Source organism: Artibeus jamaicensis, unplaced genomic scaffold (assembly GCF_021234435.1).
Source record: "Artibeus jamaicensis isolate MK-2021 breed Jamaican fruit bat unplaced genomic scaffold, CSHL_Jam_final contig_475, whole genome shotgun sequence".
Taxonomy (NCBI): domain Eukaryota; kingdom Metazoa; phylum Chordata; class Mammalia; order Chiroptera; family Phyllostomidae; genus Artibeus; species Artibeus jamaicensis.
The window spans coordinates 5,498,976-5,523,767 of NW_026521852.1; the positions used below are offsets into that span (position 1 = coordinate 5,498,976).

The window sequence follows — 24,792 nt, forward strand, 5'->3', positions numbered from 1 at the left end:
AATGACTTGCTATGGAAGATAAAACATAATTTTAAAAACAACACCACATATCTTCAGCTATTTTGTGGCTGCACAACTGCACCAGTGGTAAGAAGGTTTCCATCTTAGCAAACTGCCTACACACTTCCTGGGGTTTGACGAGACAACCCACTAAAATTATGAGTATGGCACGCATTGCATCCATATTCTCACACCTGACATTAATACAAAGAGCAGTGTGGCAATCAGGTACTAGGGGACTGAATTTCAAAAAAGGCCTTAAACATACATGGAAGATCTGGAGTATCTGGCACCAGGACCAGCTGTATAATTTGCAGAACCCAGTACCACATGAAAATGTGGGACTTCTTATTCAAATATAATAAAAAATTTCAAGGTGGCACAGCATCATCAAGTTCAGGGTCTTCCAAAGCTCAAGGCTCTGTACAACTATACAAATCACATACCAATATCTGGGACATTCAGGGATTCAGGCTAGGACACTTCACATGCCCCTCAACCAGACCTCATCAGCCCAATGCAACAATGTACATGGAGAGAATTAATGTTCAAAAGAACAGATTTTGGTAAATTACGACTTCTGCCACTGAAGACAACCTTAGTTTCTCCTCTGTCCCCCAATGGTGGGTTCCATGTGCTCTTACCACATAGCACATTGCATTATTTTTCACTTTTGCACATGTCTGTCTCCCCCAGGACTGCAGTCATGTCCTATTCAACCTTGAATTCCTAATACAGCATCTGGCACATAGTTAGCACTTAATAAATGTTTGTAGATGAGGGTCCTTAGTCTCTTCCTCCCCCCAGGGCCTTGTTACACATCTGACCCCAACTAAGTCATCAGGCCTTACCTGGAATACTCCTCCTCAGGGAAAATCATGGTTAATTTGAAAAGAAAGAGGTTTATATTTACAGTTCCTGGGCTCATTCAAGAACTAATGGGCGGGAGACCAAAAGTAGCCTTAGTTAGCATCATCAGGTTGAAAATATCCCTTTGCTTTTCTGACACTTCAAATTGATGTGTATTTTCAATGACTGACTCTATACTTGTTCTCTTTATGCCAAGCCCTGGATAAATGTTAGGGTCAGCCTGAACCCTCTTACATGAAAAACTTATGTCCTGCTCTTTAGGGCTTACATGCAGCCAGTACTAATCAGAATAACCCTGTTATTGTTTATGTACAATACACTTACTGATGGGCCAGTACCTGTGTCTGTTGGTTATTAAATATTTTTAATATTGTCTGGTGGCCCAAAACACTATTTCTCACTAAATAGGGCTCAAGGAGAATAACAGTAATGAAAGAAGATTAGAAGATAACATCTTATATTGCCTTTCATTTTACAGATTTTGTATTATATTGATTTATCTTCATTAGATGATGAAAGGAAAGAAAATAAAACTTTAATTTCTTTTTTTCACTTTAGATTTTTAAATAAATTCTTCTTCCAGCTTTTAGTATAAAGTGTTCCTGTATTGCCAGAATACATCAAGTCCCCCTCACTATTCTCTCTCAATCATAATAATACTAACATTTTGTATCTAATCATTTGTGGTACCTGATCCACATTGGTCTCTTTCTTTAACTATTATGTTCTGTAGAGCAGAAACTATTTATTTACCATTGTATCCCCAATCTCTTCCATAATGCTTAAAAGATTACATTAGCTATATATTCTTCCATTAGCAGTGTGTTTCTTGGCCTTGTTTTTCCTTTCTAATGCTTAAAAGGATAGTCTGCTCAACAAACATTTGTATTATAGATTATGTTAATTAATACCTGTCATGATATCTGGAACAAATCTGACCTTGAATAAATATATGCCTTTATTCATAAATGTATGAATGAATAAAAGAACTTTACTTCAGAAATTGTTCCAAGAAATTCTAGGTAAAACATAAGTAAAATCTTATTAATTTACCCAAGAAATATTTACTAACCACCCATTATGTGTCAAGTACTCTTCCAGAGACTGAAGATATAATAGTGAATAAAAAAGTGTATGTGTGTGTGTGTGTGTGTGTGCGCGCGCACGCGTGCCCTGGCTGGTGTGGCTCAGTGGTTGAGTGCCAGACTGCAAATCAAAGGGTCACTGGTTTGATTCCAACTCAGAGCACATACCTAGGTTGTGGGCCAGGTAACCCCAGTAAGGGGCATGTAAGAGGCAACCACACATTAATATTGCTCTCCCTCTCTTTCTCCCTCCCTCCCCCTCTCTAAAAACTAAATAAATAAAATCTTTTAACAAAAAGAACCCCCAAAATCATCAACTCGGGAGTATTACTCCAGAGTTTCTAAAGCACTGTATCTTCCCAGAAATAGAAGTATAAATGTTACTTACTGTGTGCAAAGACCATAGTAGCCATCCCAGTCTCTTGCCCTAGCTGTTCCACCACTTGGCAATATGATTTTGGAAAAGAAAGACATTTAATATCTGAGAATTCGTGGAGCCTTATGGTCCTCATCTCTCAGATCCCTACTAGATCTCAGCGTTTGTAAGTCTAGATTAGACATGTTTTAAATGAAATGGGTCCAGGGAAATTCACTAGAAAATTGAGTTCTGAATGAGAATCCTTTAGAAAATTTAGCCATCATAACATATTAAATATATCTAGAGTAGAATGCCAAAAAAAAGACATCTTCAAGAAACTGAATGATCTGCATTCATGAGAGCTCCTAAAGGAGACTCAAGCTTAGGGAGACAAGGAACTCTAAAAGGTACAACAGCTAAATGGCTACATTTTTAAAAATTTTATTTATGTCCTCAGGTCTGGAAGCAGTTGAAAGCAACACAGACATCATCACAGTGAATGGGACTCTGGGGGAACCAGTTATTTTCCCTTTATGTATCCAAGAATTACAGCAAGTTACTAGCATTGCTTGGATGAACTCCAAAACTTCTGTTGCTCTGGTAGTAGTACCAGACTCAGGAGCAGCACCCCAAGTTACTGTGACCCATGAAAATTATTATGAACGAATAAATGTTTCACATACGAACTACAACCTGGAGATCAGCAATCTGAGGATGGAAGATGCAGGGATCTACAAGGCTGACATAAATGTAAAGACCTCTAAAATTAAGAGCACCATCACCAGGAGCTATAGCCTTCAAGTCTATCGTAAGTTGTGGGAAGATAGAGGGCTTGCTTTTTATTTTTACTTTGCAAACTTGCCATTAAAGAACAGCTGTATTTCTGACTATTAGGTTAACTAAATTACTTGTATTTATAGATACTTGTATTACTATATTTATATTTTCAGGAGGGTGTGGCTTTGCTTGCTTTTAGCTACATAATTTTCCATTAGCAGTTTGTCCCATGGCCTTATTTTTTTCTATAAAATGTCAATTATCATACCACTCACTTCCTGTAGTTATTGTAAGGATCAAATGAGATAGAATATGCAAGGTATTTTTTAAAAACTTTTTATTTTGAAATTATTACATGTGCATAAAAAGGTATAAAGACACATACATGGAGTTTCTATGCCCACTGCTCTCAGTCTCTCCCAACAATAACATCTTACACAACTATAGTACAATTTCAAAACCAGGGAATTGACATCAATAAAACAAGTAGAGCTTACTTATATTTCACCAGTTTTACAGGCACTCATTTATGTGTGAGCATATGTTTCTGTCACTCTGTGCAATTTATTCATATATATTGCTTCATTTAACTACTACCACAATCAAGATACTTAAGTGTACCATGTCTAGGAGTTCCTCATCCCTTTATAGTCCTCTATTACTGCCCCCTTTCCCTTCCTAAACTCCTTAATCCATTGTGCACATCTATAATTATGTTATTTTGCAAGTGTTTACATAAATGGAATCACACAGTTTGCATGCTTTTGACAATAGCTTTTCTCATTCAGTGAAATTTCTGTGAGGATCCTAATTATTTCAAGTATCAATAGTTTATATCTTTTTTTGCAGGATAGCATTTCATAGTATAGACATACTAGTTTCTTTAACCATTCACCTATTGAGAAATATTTCAATTGTTTCCGGTTTGGGGCTATTGCAAATAAGCTGCCCTAAATATTTGGGGGTTTTATTGTTGTTCAAGTACAATTGTCTCCATTTTCTCCCCAGCACTTCCTCCCTTCCCACCCTTCATCTTACCCCTACTTTGGCTTTGTCCTTGTGTTCTTTATACATGCACCTTGACAACACTTCCATTTTTCCCTCCCCTATTATTGTTTCCCTACCCCCCCTGGTTAATGTCAGTTTATTCTTTATTTAAATGTCTCTGGTTGTATTTTGCTCACTTGTTTCTTTTGTTGATTAGATTCCACCTATAGGTGAGATCGTATGGTATTTGTCTTTTACCACCTGGCTTATTTCACTTAGCATAATGCTCTCCAGATCCACCCATGCTGTTGGGAAGGGTAGAAGCTCCTTCTTTCTTTCTGCTGTGTAGTATTCCATTGTGTAAATGTAGCACAGTTTTTTGATCCACTCATTTGTTGATGGGCACTTAGGTTGCTGCCAGCACTTGGCTATTGTTAATTGTGCAGTTCTGAACATTAGGGTGCATAGGTTCTTTTAAATTGATGTTTCAGGATTCTTAGGGTATAATCCCAGCAGTGGAATAGCTGGGTCAAAAGCTGCCATGAATATTTTTATATACAAGTTTCTGCCTGAAATAAATTTTTGTTTCTCTAAGATAAATGTCCAAGAATAAAATCATATGGTAAAACCATTTTTCTTTTTTCTTTTAAACATTTATGATGATAAAATATACATGGTATAACATTTAATATTTTAACCATTTTGAAGTGTACAGTTTAATGGTATTAAGTACATTCACTTTGTTTCATAATGATCACTGCTATTCATCTTAGAACTTCCCCCTCCCCTTTTAAGTAGATTCTATCTTATAGAGAAGTTTAAGGTTCTTAGAAAAATTGAGAGTAGAAAATACAAGAAGTTCCCATATGTACTCTGTCTCCATTCACTCACAGCCTCCTTCACTGTCAACATCCCCACCAGAATCATACATATGTTACAATAGATAATGTATATTAATGCATCATTATCATCCAAAGTCCATAATTTACACTAGGACTCTTAATTTACATCACTCTTGATGTTGTATATTCTATCAATTTTGGCAAATACATAATGACATGTATTCAGCATTATAGTATCATACAGTAGAGTTTCACTCCCTTGAAAATCCTCTGTGCTCTGATTATGTATCCCTCCTGCCCCCTAGCCCCTGGCAACCACTGATCTTTCAATGTCTCCACTGCTTTTTTCTTTTCTAGAATGTCATATAGTTGGAATCATACAGAGTATAGCCCTTTCAACTTGGCTTCTTCCACTTAGTAATATGTATTTAAGTGACCTCCATGTCTTTTCATGGCTTTATAGTTCTCTCCAGATCTCAGAACTTACAAGAATCTTTTTGTTTTGTTTTTAAAGAAATGCCAAACTACTTTACATTCCCACCAGCAATATATGAGTAATCCAGTTTCTTCACATCCTCAGCATCATTCAATGTTATCACTATTTTTCATTTTGGTTACTCTGATGGGAGTATGACAATATCTCATATTGGTTTTAATTTGAATTTCACTAACGGCTATGACAAAGTGCTTTTAAAAGGTAAAATATTAAAGCCATCTTCCTCATTAAAATTTCTACACTTCCCTGGGAGATGTGCATGGTGTATTATGCAATGCTATTCAAAGTATGGTCTGTGCACTGGCGGCATCATCACCACCTGGGAGCTTGTTGGAAATGCAAATTCTTGAGCACCACCACTTACCTTTGATGGCGAAGCCAGAAATCTGTGTATTAACACTTTCTGAACTATTCCTATGTGTGCTAAAGTTTGAGAAGCAGTAATCTATAAGACTTCATAGTCTAATATGGTAGGCACTAGCCACATATGGGTCTTGAGTATTTGAAATGTGGTATGTTTAAATTGAGATGTACTTTAAGTGTAAAATACACACCAGATTTTAAAGCCTTAGCACCAAACAATTCCATAAAATACCTCATTAATAATTTTATATTGGCTACAGGTTAAAGTAATAACATTTTGGATACATTCAACTAAATAAAATATATTATTAAAATTAATATCACCTCTACCTTTCCTATTTTAATGTGGCTATAAGAAAAAATTTAAATGATAAAAAGAGAAAAAAATTTAAATTATATAAGTGACTCACATTTTATTTCTATTGGGCAGCACCGATTTTTAGTATAGAGATATATTTGAGCCATGTCTCAAGAATTTTACCATTCATCTGCCTCAGCAGGAGAACTTCAGAAAACTATATGGCAATAGATACAATTCAGGTACATAGTTAATCCATTAAAATTCAAGTTCCATAAAGGCAGGGCCCATTATATGAAGTTGATCACTTTATCCCCAACACAATCACTGTCAAGCTCATAGTAGGTATTCCAGGAGTATTTGTTGAATGAAAAAATGAATGAATCATAATAGTCCCAAGTCCTAAACAGTACCTGACAATTGTTTAAGTGCTTTATTAATATAGCAGGTTGTACCTGAATGAAAGGTCTATAGTAGAAAGAACATTAATGTTGAAATTAGACCTGTTGCCAGCTGTGTGACTTTGAGTAATTTGTTTACCCTCTGTTGGCCTAAATTTCTGCATCTATTTAATGTAGATTATAATAGGTAGGGTTAGTTAAGCTTCCAGTACAGTGCATGCTCTTAAAGTAGATGCTCAATAACTAGTAGTCACTATTAATTTTTTAATTCTTAGCTCCCTCTTAAATTGTATTTATAAAGAACTTCCTAGATGAAGAAGGCTCTGAACTGGGCATGAGTGACATACTCAAAGAACCATACCCAAATGTGTACACCTTAGAAAATAGACTCATTCAAGAACATTTGTGGAGAAAATAAAGAGGACATTCAGTTTTAAGATGTTTGTTTTCATAACTTTATACATTTAGTTTTACCCACTAAATCTTTAGGAGGTGTTGTAATGATCTGTAATTAGGGAAGACCACTATAAAGTTAGAGAAAGCTGTATTGCCCATACAACAAATGTGCACCTTGCGGATAGTTAGCTGACAAGATAAAGAGAAGAAAACTGATATTTATTGAACACTATGTGTCTGGCATTCTACCACCTAACTTTTTAAAATACATAAATATTATACATATTTAGGCAACATATGCACAAACAGAGCAAAAGATATTACAGTGAAATGCAACTCTCCCTTCTCAGAGGTAGTCACTTTTGCCAGTTGATTTTCTTCCATAGACAATATATGATAGATGATTAGATGATAGATAGATAGATAGATGATAAATAGATAGATATTAGAGTGGTTTTTATATATAATAGCTCATTTAATCTTCACAAGCCTAGCAGGAGAACTTTGTTATCCTCATGTTAAAATTGAGGAAACTAAGTTTCAGTGAAACTGCATACCTTCTCTGCCATTCTATAATTAGAGTGCAGTGGAGCCTGGATTCTGAATCAGGTCTCCATTGACTTTGATACTCTGGCTTCAGAGAATAAAGTCCTGCCTGCCACAAGTCTGATCTTTTCTGCCAAATACCTCTGTGCATGTAAGATCTCTATTGCTGCTAAGGAAAAAATGAGGTGGGATCCCATTCTTTACTTCTATTTCTCACTTCGACACCCACAAAAAAAGTCTTTGTAAAAATAACCAGAGACATTAAAATTAAGAACAAACTGACAATAACCAAATGGGAGGTGGGAGGAGATAATGGTGGGAAAAGGGGAAAGGATTTTCAGGAACATCTATAAGGGACACATGAACAAAACCAAGGTTGGTGGGTAGGATCAGGGGTGGGAGGTGGGGATGGCTAGGGTGGAGGGAAGTGGTGGGGAGAAAATAGAGACAACTGTACTTGAACAGCAATAAAAAATAAAAATAAAATACACAAGCAAATACCAAGCAGAGACTTAAACATTTTTGTAAATCAAGTTTCTAAAGAAACACATACACACACACACACACACACACACACACACACACAATTCGGTTTATTTTGAACTATACATATCTGTATCTATAGCTGTTATAGCTAATCAACATCTTTACTCTAAATTGATTAGAATTTTTTCTTGCCAAGTCACCACTAATTCTAATTTGGAATAGATACCTCTAAGAAACTCTTAGGACCAGAAATTTTGGTTTGGATGAAAAAAAAGATTTATGGACTCTTATTTCTCATGTTCTTCTTCTTCACAAGTACAGATAAATGGTTCTTACCCATATTTACCCTGTTCAAAGTATTGCTCTTATAAACTTCACGTTAATTAGAAAGTTACATGCTGGTTCCTTCTGACTTTTCTATTTCCTTTCTCAAACAGCTATAATGGAAGGAAAAAAAATCCCAACAAAGGAGCTTTGACAAGAATGAACTAAACTTATTAACTCTGAATGAGGTCATATTTTTAAAACTTATTTAATTGTTATTTGAGTACAGTTTTCTGTCTTTTACTCCCATCCCAGTCCACCCCCTCAGTGCTCCCCACCTCCCTCCCATTTCCACCCCCCTTAGTTGTTGTCCATGTGTCCTTTATACTAGTTCCTATAAATCCTTCCCCTTTTCCCCTGAAATTCCCTCCCCTCTCCCCTCTGGTCACTGTCAGCCTGTTCTCTATTTCAGTGTCTTTGGTTATATTTTGCTTGCTTGTTTGTTTTGTTGTTTAGCTTCCTCTTAAAGGTGAGATTGTATGGTATTTGTCTTTCACCACATGGCTTATTTCACTCAGCATAATGCTTTCCAGTTTCATCCATGCTGTTGCAAATGGTAGGAACTCCTTCTTTCTTTCTGCTGCATAGAATTCCATTGTGTAAATGTACCAGAGTTCTTTGATCCATTCATTTACTGATGGGCACCTAGGTTGCTTCCAGCACTTAGCTATTGTAAACTGTGCTGCTATGAACATTTGGGGTGCATAGGTTCTTTTGAATTGGTGTTTCAGGGTTATTAAGATATAATCCTGGCAGTGGAATTGCTGGGTCAAAAGGCAGATCCATTTTTAGTTTTCTGACAAAATTCCATACTGTTTTTTTATAGCAGTTGTACCAGATTTTTTAATCTCTTCCCTTTCTTCTGCCAGCTTCATATCTAGCTACTACCTCAATCTAAATATCATTGTTCTTTGGGAACCCTTTACTAGTTTACAACTTTTACAATTTACCTTTTGGTTACTTTAGTAAAAACATTCTTGTAAATAAACTTTTAAACAGGTTTTTACCTTTCACCCTAAGCACTTTAAAACACAGCAAAAGAACAAACTTAAAGAAAACACACTACACAAGAAAACAAAGCCAAAAACATTTTCAAGATTGTTTCACACAGTGATATACTGAAAATGTTCAACTGGTTCTCTTTTCTTAATGCATTTTATTGATTATGCTAACAGTTGTCCCAATTTTCCTCCTTTAGCCTCTCTTCCCTGCACACCCTCTCCAACCTTTCTTTGCTCCCCCTTACTTCATGTTCATGGATAATACATATAAGTTCTTTGGCTTCTACATTTCCTATAGTATTCTTAACCTACCCCTGTCTATGTTTTGGCTACCATTTATGCTATTTATTCCCTATACCCTTACCCCCAACCCCAACCATCACCCTCCATGTGATCTCCATTTCTGTGATTCTGTCCCTTTTCTACTTGTTTGCTTAGTTTGTTTTTGTTTTTAGATTCACTTGTTGATGGTTGTGAGTTTGTTGTCATTTTACTGTTCATATTATTGATATTCTTTTTCTTTATTTAAGAAAAAAGATCATGGGTTATCCATATAAATTCTTTAAGTCCTCTGTTTGCTATACCATTTTTTATCTCTCTGTGTCAATTTTATACTGCTAATTATGCTTCTTCTCTGTACCATTTCTCCCCTTTTCCTCCCTTTCCCCTCCCCACTGAACCCCCTCTGTCTGATGTCCATTTCTCTACTTCTGTTTCTGTTCTGCTTGTTCACTTAGTTTTTGTTTTTGTTGTTTTTCTTTTAGGTTCATTTGTTAATAGCTGTGAGTTTGTTTATTTATTTTTTTTTTGGAAAATTTTAAAAAATTTTTAAAAATTTTTTTTATTGATTATGCTGTTACAGTTGTTCTATTCCCCCCTTCATCTTCATTCCCCTCCACCCTACCCCCCCATCCCCACCATTACCCCCCTTTAGTTTATGACCATGTGTCTCAAGTCCTTTAGATTCTATATTTCCCATGCTATTCTTGCCCCCCCATCTATTTTCTATCTACTGTCTATGCTACTTATTTTCTGTACCTTCTCCCCCCCATCTCCTCCTCCCACTCCCCTGTTGCTAACCCTCCTTGAGATCTTCATTTCTATGTTTCCACTCCTGATCTAGCTGTCCTTTTAGTTTGCTTTCATTTTAGGTGTGGTTGTTAATAACTGTGAGTTTGTTGTCCTTTCACTGTTCGTGTTTCTTTAACTTCTTTTTCTTAGATAAGTCCCTTTAACATTTCATATAATAAGGGCTTGGTGATGATGAACTCCTTGAATTTGATCTTATCTGAGAAGCACCTTATCTGTCCTTCCATTCTAAATGAAAGTTTTGCTGGATAGAGCAATCTTGGTTGTAGGTCTTTGGATTTCATGATTTGGAATACCTCTTTCCAGCCCCTTCTTGCCTGTAAGGTCTCTTTTGAGAAATCCGCTGACAGTCTGATGGGGACTCCTTTGTAGGTGACTGTCCCCTTAGCTCTTGCTGCTTCTAGGATTCTCTCCTTCATTTTAATCTTGGCTAATGTAATGATGATGTGCCTTGGTGTGTTCCTTCTTGGGTCCAACTTCTTTGGGACTCTCTGAGCTTCCTGGATTTCCTGGAAGTCTATTTCCTTTGCCAGATTGGGGAAATTCTCCTTTATTATTTGTTCAAATAAGGTTTCCACTGGTGGCTGTGCCTTTCCCCCTTCTGGTACCCCTATAATTCGGATGTTGGAGCGTTTAAAGATGTCCTGGAGGTTCCAAGACTCTCCTCATTTCTTTGAATTCTTGCTTCTTGACTCTTTTCTGTTTGGCCATTATTTGCTTTCTTCTGGTCCACTCCATTGATTTGAGTCCCAGTTTCCTTTTCATTGCTATTGGTTTCCTGTGCAATTCCATTCATTTCAATTAGTTTTGCCTTCATATATTTGTCTAATTTGTCGGTATAATCAACCAGTTCTGTGAGGATCCCGATGACCAGTGTTTTAAACTGTGCGTCTGAGAGTTTTGCTATTTCTTCATCGCTTAGATCTATGGGCTCTGAGGCTTTGAGATATTCTTGCGACATTTTTGGTCTGTTCTGGCCCTTTAAGTGTGAGAAGCGGTGCCTTGGACTCCCAGGTCACTGGGTTGTGACACTGTATGTGGGGGCATGGTCAGAGCGGGGAAATGGCGGCGCCCTCTACTGCCGCTTGCCATGGGGACCACCGGGGCCCCAGTCCAACTGCCCACTCCCTCGCCTGTCTGCTCGCGCACAAATGGGCAACCACAGTCAACAGGAAGCACCGCTTCCCCGCTGTCTCTTACATGGTCGCTCGCCTGGTTGCTCGCTCGGTCGCTCACTAGATCCAACCCTGCGCCTGGATTCTGCGCATCTAGATTCCGCGCCTGAGTCCCTCTGACCAGTCCTCCTGTGCAACCCCTCACCAGCCACTGGTTTCGCCCTTACCGGTCAGGCTGAAGAATTTGTTGTTAACGGACTTCCGAAAAGTTCAATTTTTCGTGTTCTGGCTGTGTTTTCTATTGCTAATATTTAGTTGTCTCTGAACTTGGTTGTGTGAGACGGCACGGCACATCCACCTATGCCTCCATCTTGGCGGAAGTTTGTTTATATTTTTATCTTCTTTTTCTTACATAAGTCCCTTTAATGTTTTATATAATAAGGGCTTAGTGATGAACTCCTTTAATTTGATCTTATCTGGGGAGCACTTTATCTGCCCTTCCATTCTAAATGATAGCTTTGCTGGATAGACTAATCTTGGATGTAGGTCCTTGCCTTTCACGACTTGGGATACTTCTTTCCAGCCCCTTCTTTTCTGTAAGGTTTCTTTTGAGAAATCAGCTGATACCCTTATGGGAACTCCTTTGTAGGTATGTCTCCTTTTCTCTTGCTGATTTTAGGATTCTCTCTTTGTCTTCAATCTTGGGTAACTTAAAGATGATGTGCCTTGGTGTGTTCCTCTTTGGGTCCAACTTCTTTGGGACTCTCTGGGCTCCCTGGACTTATTGGAAGTCAATTTCCTTTGCCAGATTGGGGAAGTTTTTCTTCATTATTGTTCAAATAAGTTTTCAATTTCTTGCTATTGTTCTTCTACTTCTGGAACCTTTATAATTTGGATATTGGAATGTTTCATGTTGTCCCAGAGAACCCTCAGCCTCTGTTTATTTTTCTGGATTCTTGTTTCTTTGTTCTGATCCAGTTGGATGTTTATTTCTTCCTTTTGTTCCAAATCAATGCTTTGAATCATGGTTTCCTTCTTGTCACTGTTGGTTCCCTGAATATTTTGCTTTATTTCACTTTGGGTATCTTTCATTTGTTTTTTTCACTCTCAACCAAGCTCAATCAGATCTGTGAGCATTTTGATTACCAGGGCTTTAAATTCTCCATCACATAGGTTGGTGATCTCCTTCTCACTTAGTTCTCTTTCTGAGGTTTTGCTCTGTTCTTTTATTTGGGGCATATTTCTTTTTCTTGTCACACCTGATCTGAATACTTCTTTCCAGCACCTTCTTGCCTGCAAGGTTTCTTTTGAGAAATCAGCTGATAGTCTTGTGGAAACTCCTTTGTAGGTAATTGTTTCCTTTTCTCTTGCTGTTTTTAAGATTCTCTCCTTACCTTTAATCTTGGGTAATATAATTATGATGTGCCTTGGTGTGTGCATCCTTGGGTCCAATGTCTTTGGGACTCTCTGAGCTTTCTGGACTTCCTGGAAGTCTATTTCTTTTGCCAAATTGGGGAAATTCTCCATTATTTTTTTCAAATAAGTTTTCAATGTCTTGCTCTTCCTTTTCTCCTTCTGGCACCCTTATAATTCAGATGTTAGAATATTTAATGTTGTCCCATAGGTTCCTAGCCTCTCCTTGTTGTTTTTAAATTCTTGTGTCTTCATTCTGATTGACTATATATTTCTTCCTTCTGCTCCAAACCATTGATTTGAGTGCCAGTTTCCTTCTCATCACTGTTGGTTCCCTGTACATTTTTCTTTATTTCACTTTTCATAGCCTTCACTTTTTCCTCTGTTTTGCAACCATACTCAACCATTTCTATGAGTACCCTGACAACTAGTGCTTTGAACTGTACATCTGATAGGTTGGCTATCTCTTTGTCACTTTGTGGTATTTTTTCTGGTGCTTTGATCTGTTCTTTCACTTGGGTCATTTGGTCCATTTTTTTTTTTTTTTTTTGTCTCAGCACACCTGTTCCATAGTAAGGGGTGGAGCCTTAGGTATTTGCCAGGGCGAGACAATCCATGTTTCTGCCTCATGGCACCATATGTGGAGGAGGGGGTCTAGAAGAGAACAATGGTGCTTGCTTAGCTGTCTGCCAGCTTTCAGTCACCTCCTCCACTATCCATAAAATTGGGCCCCTCTAGTGTTGATTCCTCGGGTGTGCATTGTGTATGTTCTGTGACCCTGTGGATCTCTCCAACAAACTCCCCTGGGAGACTTGGAGTCTCTCCTGCCACTGCAACCCCACCATATTTTTCAATCAGAGGTTGAGGCTTTGTTTCCCCACACGGTCTGTCTCACCCCCAGTTGTTCCTCCCAGTTTATCCACACACAAATGTGGGACCACTTGCTCCACCAGCCACCCCCTCACTTGGTCTGTCAACTGCCACCTTGCCTGTCTCGGTCCTCCAGCTATTGCCTCTCTGTGAATTATCTCCGCCCCAGCTACCCGTCTGTGCCCCTCCTACTAGTTGCGACAATTTTTTTTTAAACACCTTAGTTGATAGATTTCCATACAGTTCAATTTTCTAGCAGTTCTGGTTGTTTTTTATTTTTAAATTTGTTGTTATTCTACTTTTGGTTGAGGAAGGAGGCACAGTGTATCTACCTACACCTCCATCTTGGCCAGAAGTCTCAACTAGTTCTCAGTGGTATGTGTATATTTGTATACATAATATATATAATAAATTTGATTCACATAAGGAATATGTGGCACACAATTTTATAAATGATAATAGAATATACAGTAGTCTTTATTGTAAATTCCATGTAGCCATTTGTTCTCACAGAATGCTTTCACTGATTTTTGCTAAACATTTATTTATATTCCTATTTAACCTATGGTTGCAGTCAATGAATGAGCCAATGTAAATATTGGTTGATATTTTTATTTAAGTTAACTAATAAAAAATAGTGGTTCAATAAAGACATATATATTGGAACTTTGCTTGTTTGTCAATGACATAGCAACTTCTTTGCTGAATTGAATAGTGGCTTTCAAATACTGAAAGATTATTTTTTAGTCTGTTTTTACTTATTTATTTTTGTTTTGTTTTATTGTCATTCACAGTGTGATGTCTACAGACAGTACACAATTTTAAGTTTAATCTGCTTTGATAACCTCTCTTCCATTGCTTTCTTAAATCTAGAGCAACAATCAGCAAGGCAGTATATCAAGCCCCAGCTTATAGCATTTACAAATTCCTACAGTATAAATACTCCTACCATTGCTGGTTTTTCAAATTAAATTTATTGAGGTGATATTGGTTAACATTATATAAATTCCAGATGTACATCTTTACAATACAACATCTGTATACAGTATTGTGTGCTCACAATATATCTATAATATATTTGACCCTTCTTTACTTTCCCATACTGCCCTTCCCCTTTGGTAACCTCCATTCAGATTCTTGTTTCTTGAATATATTTTTGTTTTGTTTTGATACCTTGTTTCTTACTTTTCATTTTGTATTCCACATATGAGTAAAGTCATATGGTTTTTGTCCTTTCCCATCTCACTTATTAGCATTGTACTTTTTATTTGACTTATTAGCATTATACCATCAAGATACATCCATAGATGATTTTAAGACATGCAGAGTTGGAAAGACTTTGTACATCATTACAAAAGACACATACATTGATATAAATAACTTCTAGAGTGTAGATAATGGTAAATTGTCAAAAAATAGAAAACGATGGGTTCTGAGTATTTATTAGGCTTGTTTTAAATATAATTTAGTTTATTATAAAAGTGTTTATGTATTGTTCTTTCCTTTGGCAGTGTGTTTAATAAAGCTTCAAGATTTTTTAAAAAGTATATCAGTTGGCTCTTATAAACTGGTATAACCCAGCTCCAGTTTACCACTGGCTAATGTGTTTTCTCCACATAGGTAGGCTTGGGAAGCCAAAAATTACTCAGAGTTTAATGACATCTATAAACAGTACCTGTAATGTCACACTGACATGCTCTGTGGAGAAGGAAGAAAAAAATGTGATATACAGTTGGGGTCCCCTGGGAGAAGAGGGCAGTGTCCTTCAAATCTTCCAGACTCCTAACAACCAAGAGCTGATTTACACATGTACAGCATGGAACCCTGTCAGCAACAATTCTGACTCTATCTCTGCCCAGCAGCTCTGTGCAGGTAACCAACTTTGTTCATCTCTCTTGGGGGTCTCAGAAATCACTCTGAAGATGGGCCTCATTCTCTGGAGTAATATGCCTTCCTTATGCTGGGCCTGGTCTCCAGGGGCATATCCCCCCAGAAAGCCTTAGAAAGAAGCCAAGCCTTCTGAAAGATGTTCCCTGATTCAGGCTCCAACCCCAATTTAGCAGAAGGCACAGTTTCCCTCAAAGGTTTGCTACTCCCATGGTGGGCACTCAATTTTGATAGTACCCTTTGAATGTGGACAAGCCTGCTTAATAAGCATCTTCAGCCTATTTCCTTACTGAGTTGTCTTACTGCATCTTCCATTTCCAGATATCACAGTGGGCCTCCATACTCATCATGCTGGGTTGCTGAGTGGGTTGGCTGTCCTTTCTCTGTTTATACTCATTCTACCTTCAGTGCTTTTGTTCCTTTTGTGCAAGAGGAGACAAGGTAAGATTTCCCCAATGTGGAAATGCACCTTTGTTCTTATCCAAGGTGGTGTGGAGAGGTCCTTTGCTCCATCCAATTAACATTTCTACAATCCCTACCTTACCCCCCCACCTCACTATCTCCCAAACTGATAGCCCTGACTATATGATATCACTCTGAGTGATCTTTAGAATTTGCTCACAGAAACACCAGAACTTGGGTTCAAATTTAGCATTGCCATTAGCAACCTGTGCTTAATTAAACATGGGTCTTTACCTCTCTGGCTCAGTGTTCTCACTGTGAAACCTTAGTGAAATAAGGCTTGGATTAGAGGATCTCCAGGGTCACTTTCTATTCCATAATATTTTGATTATTACCTTAATGGACATTAAGGGACATATACTAATTTTCTAATGGTTGTCATTAGATTTTTCTAGATCCCTTGGGTCCTTCTGTATTTGTGCCATTCTCAATTCAGAATAACTGATCTTAGCATCCTAAGAAATCATTACAACACTCCTATTCCTTCTAACCCCATGTCTACCCAAAATACTCCCTTTCCACAAATTATAATAACAAGTCTGGATGTAAAGAGGCTCTCCCTCTGCTTCCATGTTCTTGATTCTCCTTTGTTCTAACTCCTCAGGTCCCTACTTGAAGATCTTCAATAAGAAAGCTGGTAAGTTCTCAGTCACAAGTTTCCTTGGATAACTATTGGGAAAGATGAATTCACAGCAGAGGGGTTAAGACTGAGTTAATGCTTTGCAGACAGTCTGAGGTAAAGGTCTCAGCTTGACCACTTGCCAGTTATCAGTTATTTTATCATTGTAACACTTAGTTTTCTCAATTATAAAATATGCATAATAAAGAGTTGCTGTGTATATTAATTAAATTGGTTAAATGGAATTACACATACAAAATACTTGTCCTGGTGCCTGGTACATAGTAAATACTCAGTAAATATAAGTTACCATACTTACAATTGATAGCCCCAGGGTTGACCTCATGATGATAAGTCACATAGCCTGCTCAGGTCACAGGTGACCTTTAGGTTTCCTCAAAGAGACATCTGTCTTCAATTCCTTATGACCTCTTGGGAGGAAGAAGGGCTAATTTTTCCATCTATAAGTGATACAAGAGAGAGCACTCGATCTAGCTCACTCACCAAGTCTGAGGAAGGGGCTGGACAGGACTAAGCTCTGAAATGTTGGATCCATCTGATATTTTTCAGCTTAAACCTATTGTGAGTGGACATGTAGTGCCTTGGAACATGAAGACTCTAAATTCTAACTGTGCCTTTTCAACTTGAGCCTAAAATATTCCATGTTAGGAGCAAAGAAACGCAGTACACTGTGAGGAATGCCTCTACCAGTCCATAAATTATGAAAAGTAGGAACATATTTCTCTTGTCTCTACTTCTCTGTAGACTTACACAAAACCTGGCACATAAAGGGAGCTTAATAAATGTTTGACTGTGTGAGTCAACCAAACAAGCCACAAATATTCACAGAGCACCTGCTATATGCTTAACATTGAGGTGGTAAGAGTAATGTATGCACCAGAAGAATTCAACACAGTGTATAACTAGAGATATTTAATCCAGTTGAAAAAACAAGACCCTCTCATTAAAAAACAACTAGCCATGCAAGGCAGTCAATGCCCAGTGCCAGAAACACTAAGAAGACCCTGGATAGAAGAGCTACTTTGATTGCCCACACAGATAATGACAAGAATATCTTAAGCCTAATGTGAACCCCAGAATATGAAAGAATTCCTGCTGAGCTTTGGGTGAGGTTTCAGCTGGGTGCCTCCCATACCACATGCAATCCCTAGAAGAGGGAGATACAGTCCAAACAGCCAAATATTCATCTCAAGGGGATGGGAGCTATTTAACCTCTTAGTGTTTCATTTCTCCATCTTAAAAAGAAAACATTAGAATAGACCATCTCTAAGAAGTCATCCACTTTTTGCATACTTTGTTTCTATCTTTATTTGTGGTACAGATCCTGTCTCAAAGAACACAATATACACATATGTCATGGTTTCAAGAGATACCCAGTCAGCAGAATCCAGAATATATGATGAAATCCCCCCATTCAAGGTGAGCTGACACAACTCAGGGATCCTCACCAGTACCCCCAGGACAGGGAATCATAGGCAGCAGGCCTCTGCTGACTTCTGCCCAGACAGAAGCCATAACCAAGAATCTGGAAGTCCAACCAGTAATTACCATATTAGGGAAATGATGCCATAATTCTCTCTATGTTGACAGGAATGTGGTCAGTTGTCACCCCATGGCACCCTCCAGGGTTAAAGCCCTAAGTTCCCATAAAAAAGTATGGTGCAAGGTTAGATGAGAGTCATGATTAGGAATGGTGTCCTCGAAAGGAGACAAACCACAAGAGAGCCTCTGGTGTGAAGTGAGGGCTGTTATGTAGCCAATGACATGTGAGCAGATTGGTAATGGAGCTCCAAGGGCATAGAATTGAGAGAGGTGACCTTGAACTAGACTACCTGGTATGGCTGTGGCATAAGCTTACTTTCCTCAGGCTCAGAGTCACCCTGCCCCACACTCCCTCCCACCTGCTTTTTACCTGCCTGCCCCTTCCTTACCTCCACTCTGAATCAGGATTCTACATGGTATCACCTTCTTCTGTGCCTCCACCACCCTGCTCCTTTGAAGTCTACAAAGAGTCAGTGTGGAAACTGAGGTCTGTCTGGTGAATCTAGCACTGCTCTTGAACTGATAGGGCAGCTGGATCCATAAAGCTAAAACCCTGACTGAGTAAAACTCATTCTCAATCACGCAAACCCCTCCTCTTGAGGTTTTTTCCAAATTCTACCCTCCTGCTGCACGTCTACCTGACCATGATCCTCTCCAAAGCTGGATGGAAGCAGAGCTGAGAACTTGAAAGAAAGCAACCTAGTGAAAATGTGACCAGAGAAGGCTGATGGGCAGGATAGAAGTAGGAAGGGGCACTCATAACATTGTGCTTGGGTTTTCTTACTAAGGGGATGGTGGGTGTTTTACAGGTGCTCCCCATGAAGGAGATGCCAGTAAACACAATCTATTCCATAGTGCAGTACTCTGATAAGGTAAATAATTTCTGACTTTTTATCACTGTTGTCCTGTCTATTCCAACCAACCTGCTATACACTATTCATCCAACTAGGGGCCAGCTGGTTTCCTTAGAACTTGTCTCTAGACTTCTCAGGACTAATGGCTGAGAGCTTTCATCTAAGGTACTCCCACACATGCACAGAGCACTAATCCCAAAGTCAATGGCTATCCACAGGCTGGCCTGCTTGGCATGCTGATCACACACTTTAAGTGCAGAATCCCTGAAGCCCCTGAACATAGTGTAGAAACTCCAGCTTCTACAATACCCAGGGTCACTGTTAGCTTACAGTGTGAAAATAAGAAAAAAGGTGCCTCTCTATTGGACCACACAGGTACACAGAATGATAAGTAGAACACAAGCTAAATTTCAGTTCCCATCTGTTCCCTCAGCTGACCTTCACAGGATGCAACCTGCACAATCATTTGTCGTGGTCTACTACTAGAATCCCTGAGGAACAGTAAACCTTGCCTTTTAACAGGACTTTCATTTTGGGGGATCTATTGAGGAGTTGTCACTGCCTGAAGGTCCTCATTTTCATTACAATCAGAAAGAAAGTTTTTGGGTCTTTTGGTATATGAAGTGTTTTGTAAATATTCCTGTTTAATAGCTGAGCTAATATGCAGGAAGCTAATCACAAAAGATAAATCCAAACTTAGGAGTCTAGAGAAATTGGAAAATAATGACACTAAATGAATAGTGGAAGAATATATTGGGAACTTGGAATATAAATAAATCCATAAATAAGAATTAAGAGCTGATTCCATAAGGCATCATGAGCTAGACGAGTAGGAAGGTTGTAAAGGAACTTAATGCATAGGATAAGCCAAGTGTCCTTGAGAAAGAGACAGAAGGAACTTTTTTCCCCTCAGCAATCACAAAAGAGAAAGAGGGAAAATGAAAAGAAGGGGAAGATAGAGGAATGAAGAGGAAGGAAGGTGGAGAGTAAAGAATTGAAGGGTAAGGTGCTCAAATGTTTAAGCCAGATCTGAAAGAGAGTGGGAGGAAACAGAGAAAGAGTCCTGAATTGAGACATCTCAAGTAAATCCTCTAGAAAATTTGAATGACAATTATTCATTGGTCAGTATGCAATTTAAAACCAAAGACTTCTCAAGCCAGTGGGAAAGTTGTCCACAGTGTTCTAAACTAGAGCATATGAGATACTAGGAGAGGTAACTTGCCACAGTATATAAAGGTACATTTATTGGGGCACAGAAGGAACTAAGGTTCAACTAAGAACGAGGAAGGTATGCGGCTTGAACCTGGATGTTACCTCAAGCCAATAACTGAAATCAATGCAGTACCCCCATTTCCTCCTGCTTTTTTCTGGGAGAAGAAGTTGATGGCTCAAGGGCTTCCCAATGGGACAACTGAAGCAGAGGTGAAAGACAGGAAAGGACAAGGACCTACTATCCCAGATTTCCCCAGCACTGGAAACCTGGAAATCCCCAGCGGCAGCTTTCAGTTAACATGTCCTCCAGCTCCCTTTCGAGCACAGATGGGAAAAACCAGCACTCAGGACAGCAAACCTCCTAGGACTTCAAGCTATGAATTTGTGTTCTAGGTCACTAGATAACATTATCTCCGTGGAAACTAAACTACAACCATAGATAATGACAGACGTGCTGGATTCAGACTTTCTCTACCCAGATTTTACATGACGATTGCAAGTCACCACATCCCAACATGTAAGCAAATCAGAAAACCTGCTGCTGGGAATAGCTTGTGCCTAGATAGACAGATGGACATGTGCCCTTTCTAAAATGGCTGCCTTCTGAATAAATGATAAGACAAGTATCCTGGTATAGTGATTCCCAATCTTCTTTCTATCACAGCAAATATAGAAAATATTTTTATGGCATAATGGAGTAAACAATCAAGAATGTTCATGTCCAGAGGCTGCCTATGACTACAGGCTTATGGTAACTATAGTTGATAAACTTTTCCAGCAACTCCATACATAGAGTATTTTGCATACTTGCAACGTGCCATGGCACACCACGAAGAATGCCCTGCTTACACTCTACTCTGGAACATGGCTTCTACCAGTTCAGACAGCACCTTGGGCAAATTAGAAAAAGGCCTCCTTCCCTGAGGCAGACACAGCCCCTCAACCAAGTGCATGGCTTGGTGAATAGAATGTTGGCTGTGATTCAGCCTCCACTAGACCCTTTGCCCAGGAATCTTTGTTCATCATACAACTGGCTGGACCAGTGCAATCATGTGTGACATATTGCATGGGAAGCCATCAGAGTTGTGACTCTCAGCAATTCAGACATACTCCCCAAAATGGTGTGTTGGAAAATGCTCTTTTTCTAGGGACTAGACTGCTAGAGAATTTTCCTTCAGGCTCTACTTCAGAAGCCTCATAAGATTTTCTTTCTGGCTAAACTTTCCTTTATGACTCTGTGATGGTTAATTTTATGTGTCAATTTGATGGCATCATGGAGTGCACAGATATTTGGTTAAACATTATTAAAGTGTGTCTGTAAGGGTGTTTCTGGATGAGGTTAACATTTGAATTTGTAAATAGATTAAATAGATTAAACCTCTTCCTCCTGAGTGGGCATCACTGAAAAAACCACCAAAAGCTTGAACAGAACAAAAAGATGAAGTAAGGGAGAATTCATCTTCTCTCTATCTATCTATCGCTCATCTCTATCTCTATCTCTCTCTCCCTCCCTTCCTCTGAGGGACTGTCTTTGAGCCAGGACATCAGTCTTCTCCTGCCTTCAGACTTAGACTGGAACTTACACCATCAACTCCCTTGGTTCTCAAGCCATTGGACGCTGACTGGAACTGCATACCATCACCTCTCCAGCTTGCTGACTACAGATCTTGGGACTTTTCAATCTCCATAACTACATGAGGCAATTCCCTACTATATCTATTTCCCATTAGTTCTGTTTCTCTGCAGAACCAACCTAATACACAATCCAAGCAGCCACAGCAACAAAAAGAAGCCATACTCAATATTTCATTCCTTGAAAAGAATTGACAAACTATATTTCTGGCACTTTATGGGAACTAAATGTAACTCACCCATCAAGAGAGCTTGAAAGAAGCAAAGTCATTCTCCAGAGGGAACTTGAGAGATAATGTTGCAGATTACAAAACTGGGTTCACCCCAGTTACTGAGGCTCTGCCCAGAGAGTCATGGAGTTCAAGATGAGGTGAAGTGTTCCTCCCCCTTCCCTGCCATGACTGAGGGGAACATTCAAGAGAGCAGTTAAAAATTTTCTTCCTTTATGTGTTAACAGACATAACCAACTAAATCGTAAATGCCTACAAACAATCCCAAGCTAGGCAGCAGAAATAAACTACAGTTAGGCAGAATGAAGGTTTTAGCTCTTGTGAATGGGCCAGTAAAATCATCTAGCCCTGACTACTTTTAGCACTGTTTTGGAGTCTGCAAGGCCCCCAAAGTATGAGATGTGCATAATGTCTGCCCTGGGCTTGCTGAGAAACCAATCCAGCACAGACACTGAAGTTAAATCCTGAACCACATACCACTAAGGGTGGAACAAGCTAGGACAGACAGAAAAGACCATATGGTGCAGGTGGGCTGAAACTGATCTTTGCAGGATGGATGGAACTCAGCAGAGGATGAAGAAGACAGGCCATCCACATGAAGAAAGCATAAACAACTAAAAAGAAAAATGGAGCCCTGGATCTGCATGGTGAATTTTTGGGCACCTCCCCAGATACACCATGCATGTTCACATTCCCTATATGTGGCATAGCCTTGGCCAGAGGGTGTGCCCCACTTGTTATCTATGTACACATCTTTTAATACCCAGCTCCAATGCTACCTCTTCTATAAAGTTTTTCCTGGTTTCATTAGTCAAATTAACTATGGCTCTTTTTGCACTCCTTCACTTTTCCTTTGGTCCTTCAGTCACTATATCTCATTCCATTTTGCTCTACAGTATATATGATTACTTGTTTCCCTCTACAATTTGCATTACTTAAGGACAAGATTCATGACTTCATGATCATCAAGAGGTGAAAAATAAAATGTGATAATTTTATTTACCTCTACATTCACTGCCAAGCAACATAGTGCTTTCTATGCTGCTTGTGAGCAATAAATACTGTTGAAGAGAAGGTACATATTAGAAGTATTGATAGAGAAAAGCCAATAAGTACAGTAGAATCAAATTATGGAAAACATTAAATTTCAGGATGCAGATGGCAAAGACTATTGCCAATGTAAGGGCATTTTGGAGGGAGAAGAATTCCTGAGTTAGCCAAAAAAAAAAAGGTCAACTGAAGCAATGAACCAGGTGTGATGAGGTGAAAGGTAGTCACACTAGGTAGTGACATGGATGAAATCAAGAGATTTGGTGATGACTAGGGAAAAGTCCTCTTTGAACTGAACAGGCTGTGTCTCCCAAAATAAAAGAACTTCTCATCTTTATAGAATTGAGATTTTCTCTTGAATTTCTTCATTCTCTAAACTGCCCCTGGCTCTCCTTGGTGTGCTCACTCATTCAAATTCCTACTGTCCTCATGTCTCAGTGAAAAGTGGTGGGGGAGAGAAAGAGAGGGAGAGAGGAAGGAAGGAAGGAAAGAAATGAGAGAGGGAGGGAGGGAGGAAAAGTGATGGAAGGAGGGAGGGAGGGAGAAAGAAAAAGAGGGAGGGAGGGAGGAAGGGAGGAAGGGGAAAGAATCAAAGGCAAGACTTTTGTAGTTCTTCCAGGAAAACAACCTGAGGTAGAATCAGTGCAAACCCATTCTGAAAATGGCTTTGGGGACTCAGGATTGCCATGATCTTCTCTCTTACTCTTCTTTCCTATGCATCTTCTGATTTATGGAGACATAAGCTACTCACCCCATTCCCCAGGGCTCAGTTCTTAGATTCTCCCTCTGTAAAATGAGTGTGTAGATATGTGGTGACAGAGACTTGACCTTGGGTGGTAAACACACAATACAATAGATGATATATTATAGAGTTATAAACTTGAAACCCATGTAATTTTATTAACCAATGTCACAACAGTGAGTTTAATAAAAATTAAAATAAATTAAGTAAAATGAGTTTGATCTTATTTCTCCCTTTACAGCTTTCCAGACAAACTAGATTCTGACCAACAGGTCTATAAAACCAAACTATTCTTTCAATGGGACAAGATCTTGTATCAGAACAAAGATGTGCCAGTTTTGAAAAATGTACTTGAAATGTTAGAGGCAGTCTTCTAGTGGAAAGCATTTGTAAGCCAGGAGAGTAAAAACATGGACTTCACCAAGGTACTTAGAAAATAAGAAACATTGCAGTTCATACTTCTCAGAAAAAGAAAGTGAAGATGATTCAAAATGTGATTTTTTTCTGAAACCTTCTGCCAATTTATTTTTAATATATTTTACTGATTATGCTATTACAGTTATCCCATTTCCCCCCTTCAGTCCCCTCTACCTTGCACACCCCCTCCCATGCACATCATCCTCCTTTAGTTCATGTCCATGTGTCATAAGTTCTTTATTTTTTAATATATTTTATTGATTATGCCATTACAGTTCTATTTCCCCCTTCATTCCCCTCCACCCTGCACACCCCCTACCCCACCATTCCCCCCTTTAGTTTATGTCCAAGTGTCTCAAGTTCTTTAGATTCTATATTTCCCCTACTGTTCTTGTCCTCCCCCCTAT

The 24,792-nt window shown here is 38.7% G+C and overlaps 1 protein-coding gene and 1 long non-coding RNA gene across 14 annotated transcripts in view; one reads left to right on the top strand and one right to left on the bottom strand.

Moving 5' to 3' along the window:
* Positions 1–24,792, top strand: part of CD84 (CD84 molecule) — a 42,404-nt gene that overhangs the window by 12,940 nt on the left and 4,672 nt on the right. The window contains exons 2-9 of one of the 13 annotated variants that reach the window (XR_008392151.1): positions 2,771–3,121; positions 15,338–15,589; positions 15,926–16,045; positions 16,671–16,703; positions 18,028–18,125; positions 19,058–19,120; positions 20,708–20,831; positions 20,979–23,568. Coding sequence is in view for 11 of the 13 variants with exons in the window: in XM_053668000.1 (XP_053523975.1) it covers positions 2,771–3,121; positions 15,338–15,589; positions 15,926–16,045; positions 16,671–16,703; positions 18,028–18,125; positions 19,058–19,120; positions 20,016–20,069 (971 nt within the window). In the remaining 2 variants the exon portion in view is untranslated. Of the gene's footprint in view, positions 1–2,770; positions 3,122–15,337; positions 15,590–15,925; positions 16,046–16,670; positions 16,704–18,027; positions 18,126–19,057; positions 19,121–20,015; positions 20,104–20,707; positions 23,569–24,209; positions 24,394–24,792 lie in introns of those variants that run through there. The other 12 variants (XM_053668000.1, XR_008392150.1, XM_037134172.2 and 9 more) reach the window with 12 other exon arrangements.
* Positions 1–24,792, bottom strand: part of LOC119041102 (uncharacterized) — a 42,281-nt gene that overhangs the window by 3,419 nt on the left and 14,070 nt on the right. Inside the window, exon 2 of the long non-coding RNA XR_005080974.2 lies at positions 17,005–17,146. This is a non-coding gene — a long non-coding RNA (uncharacterized LOC119041102). The remainder of the gene's footprint in view (positions 1–17,004; positions 17,147–24,792) is intronic.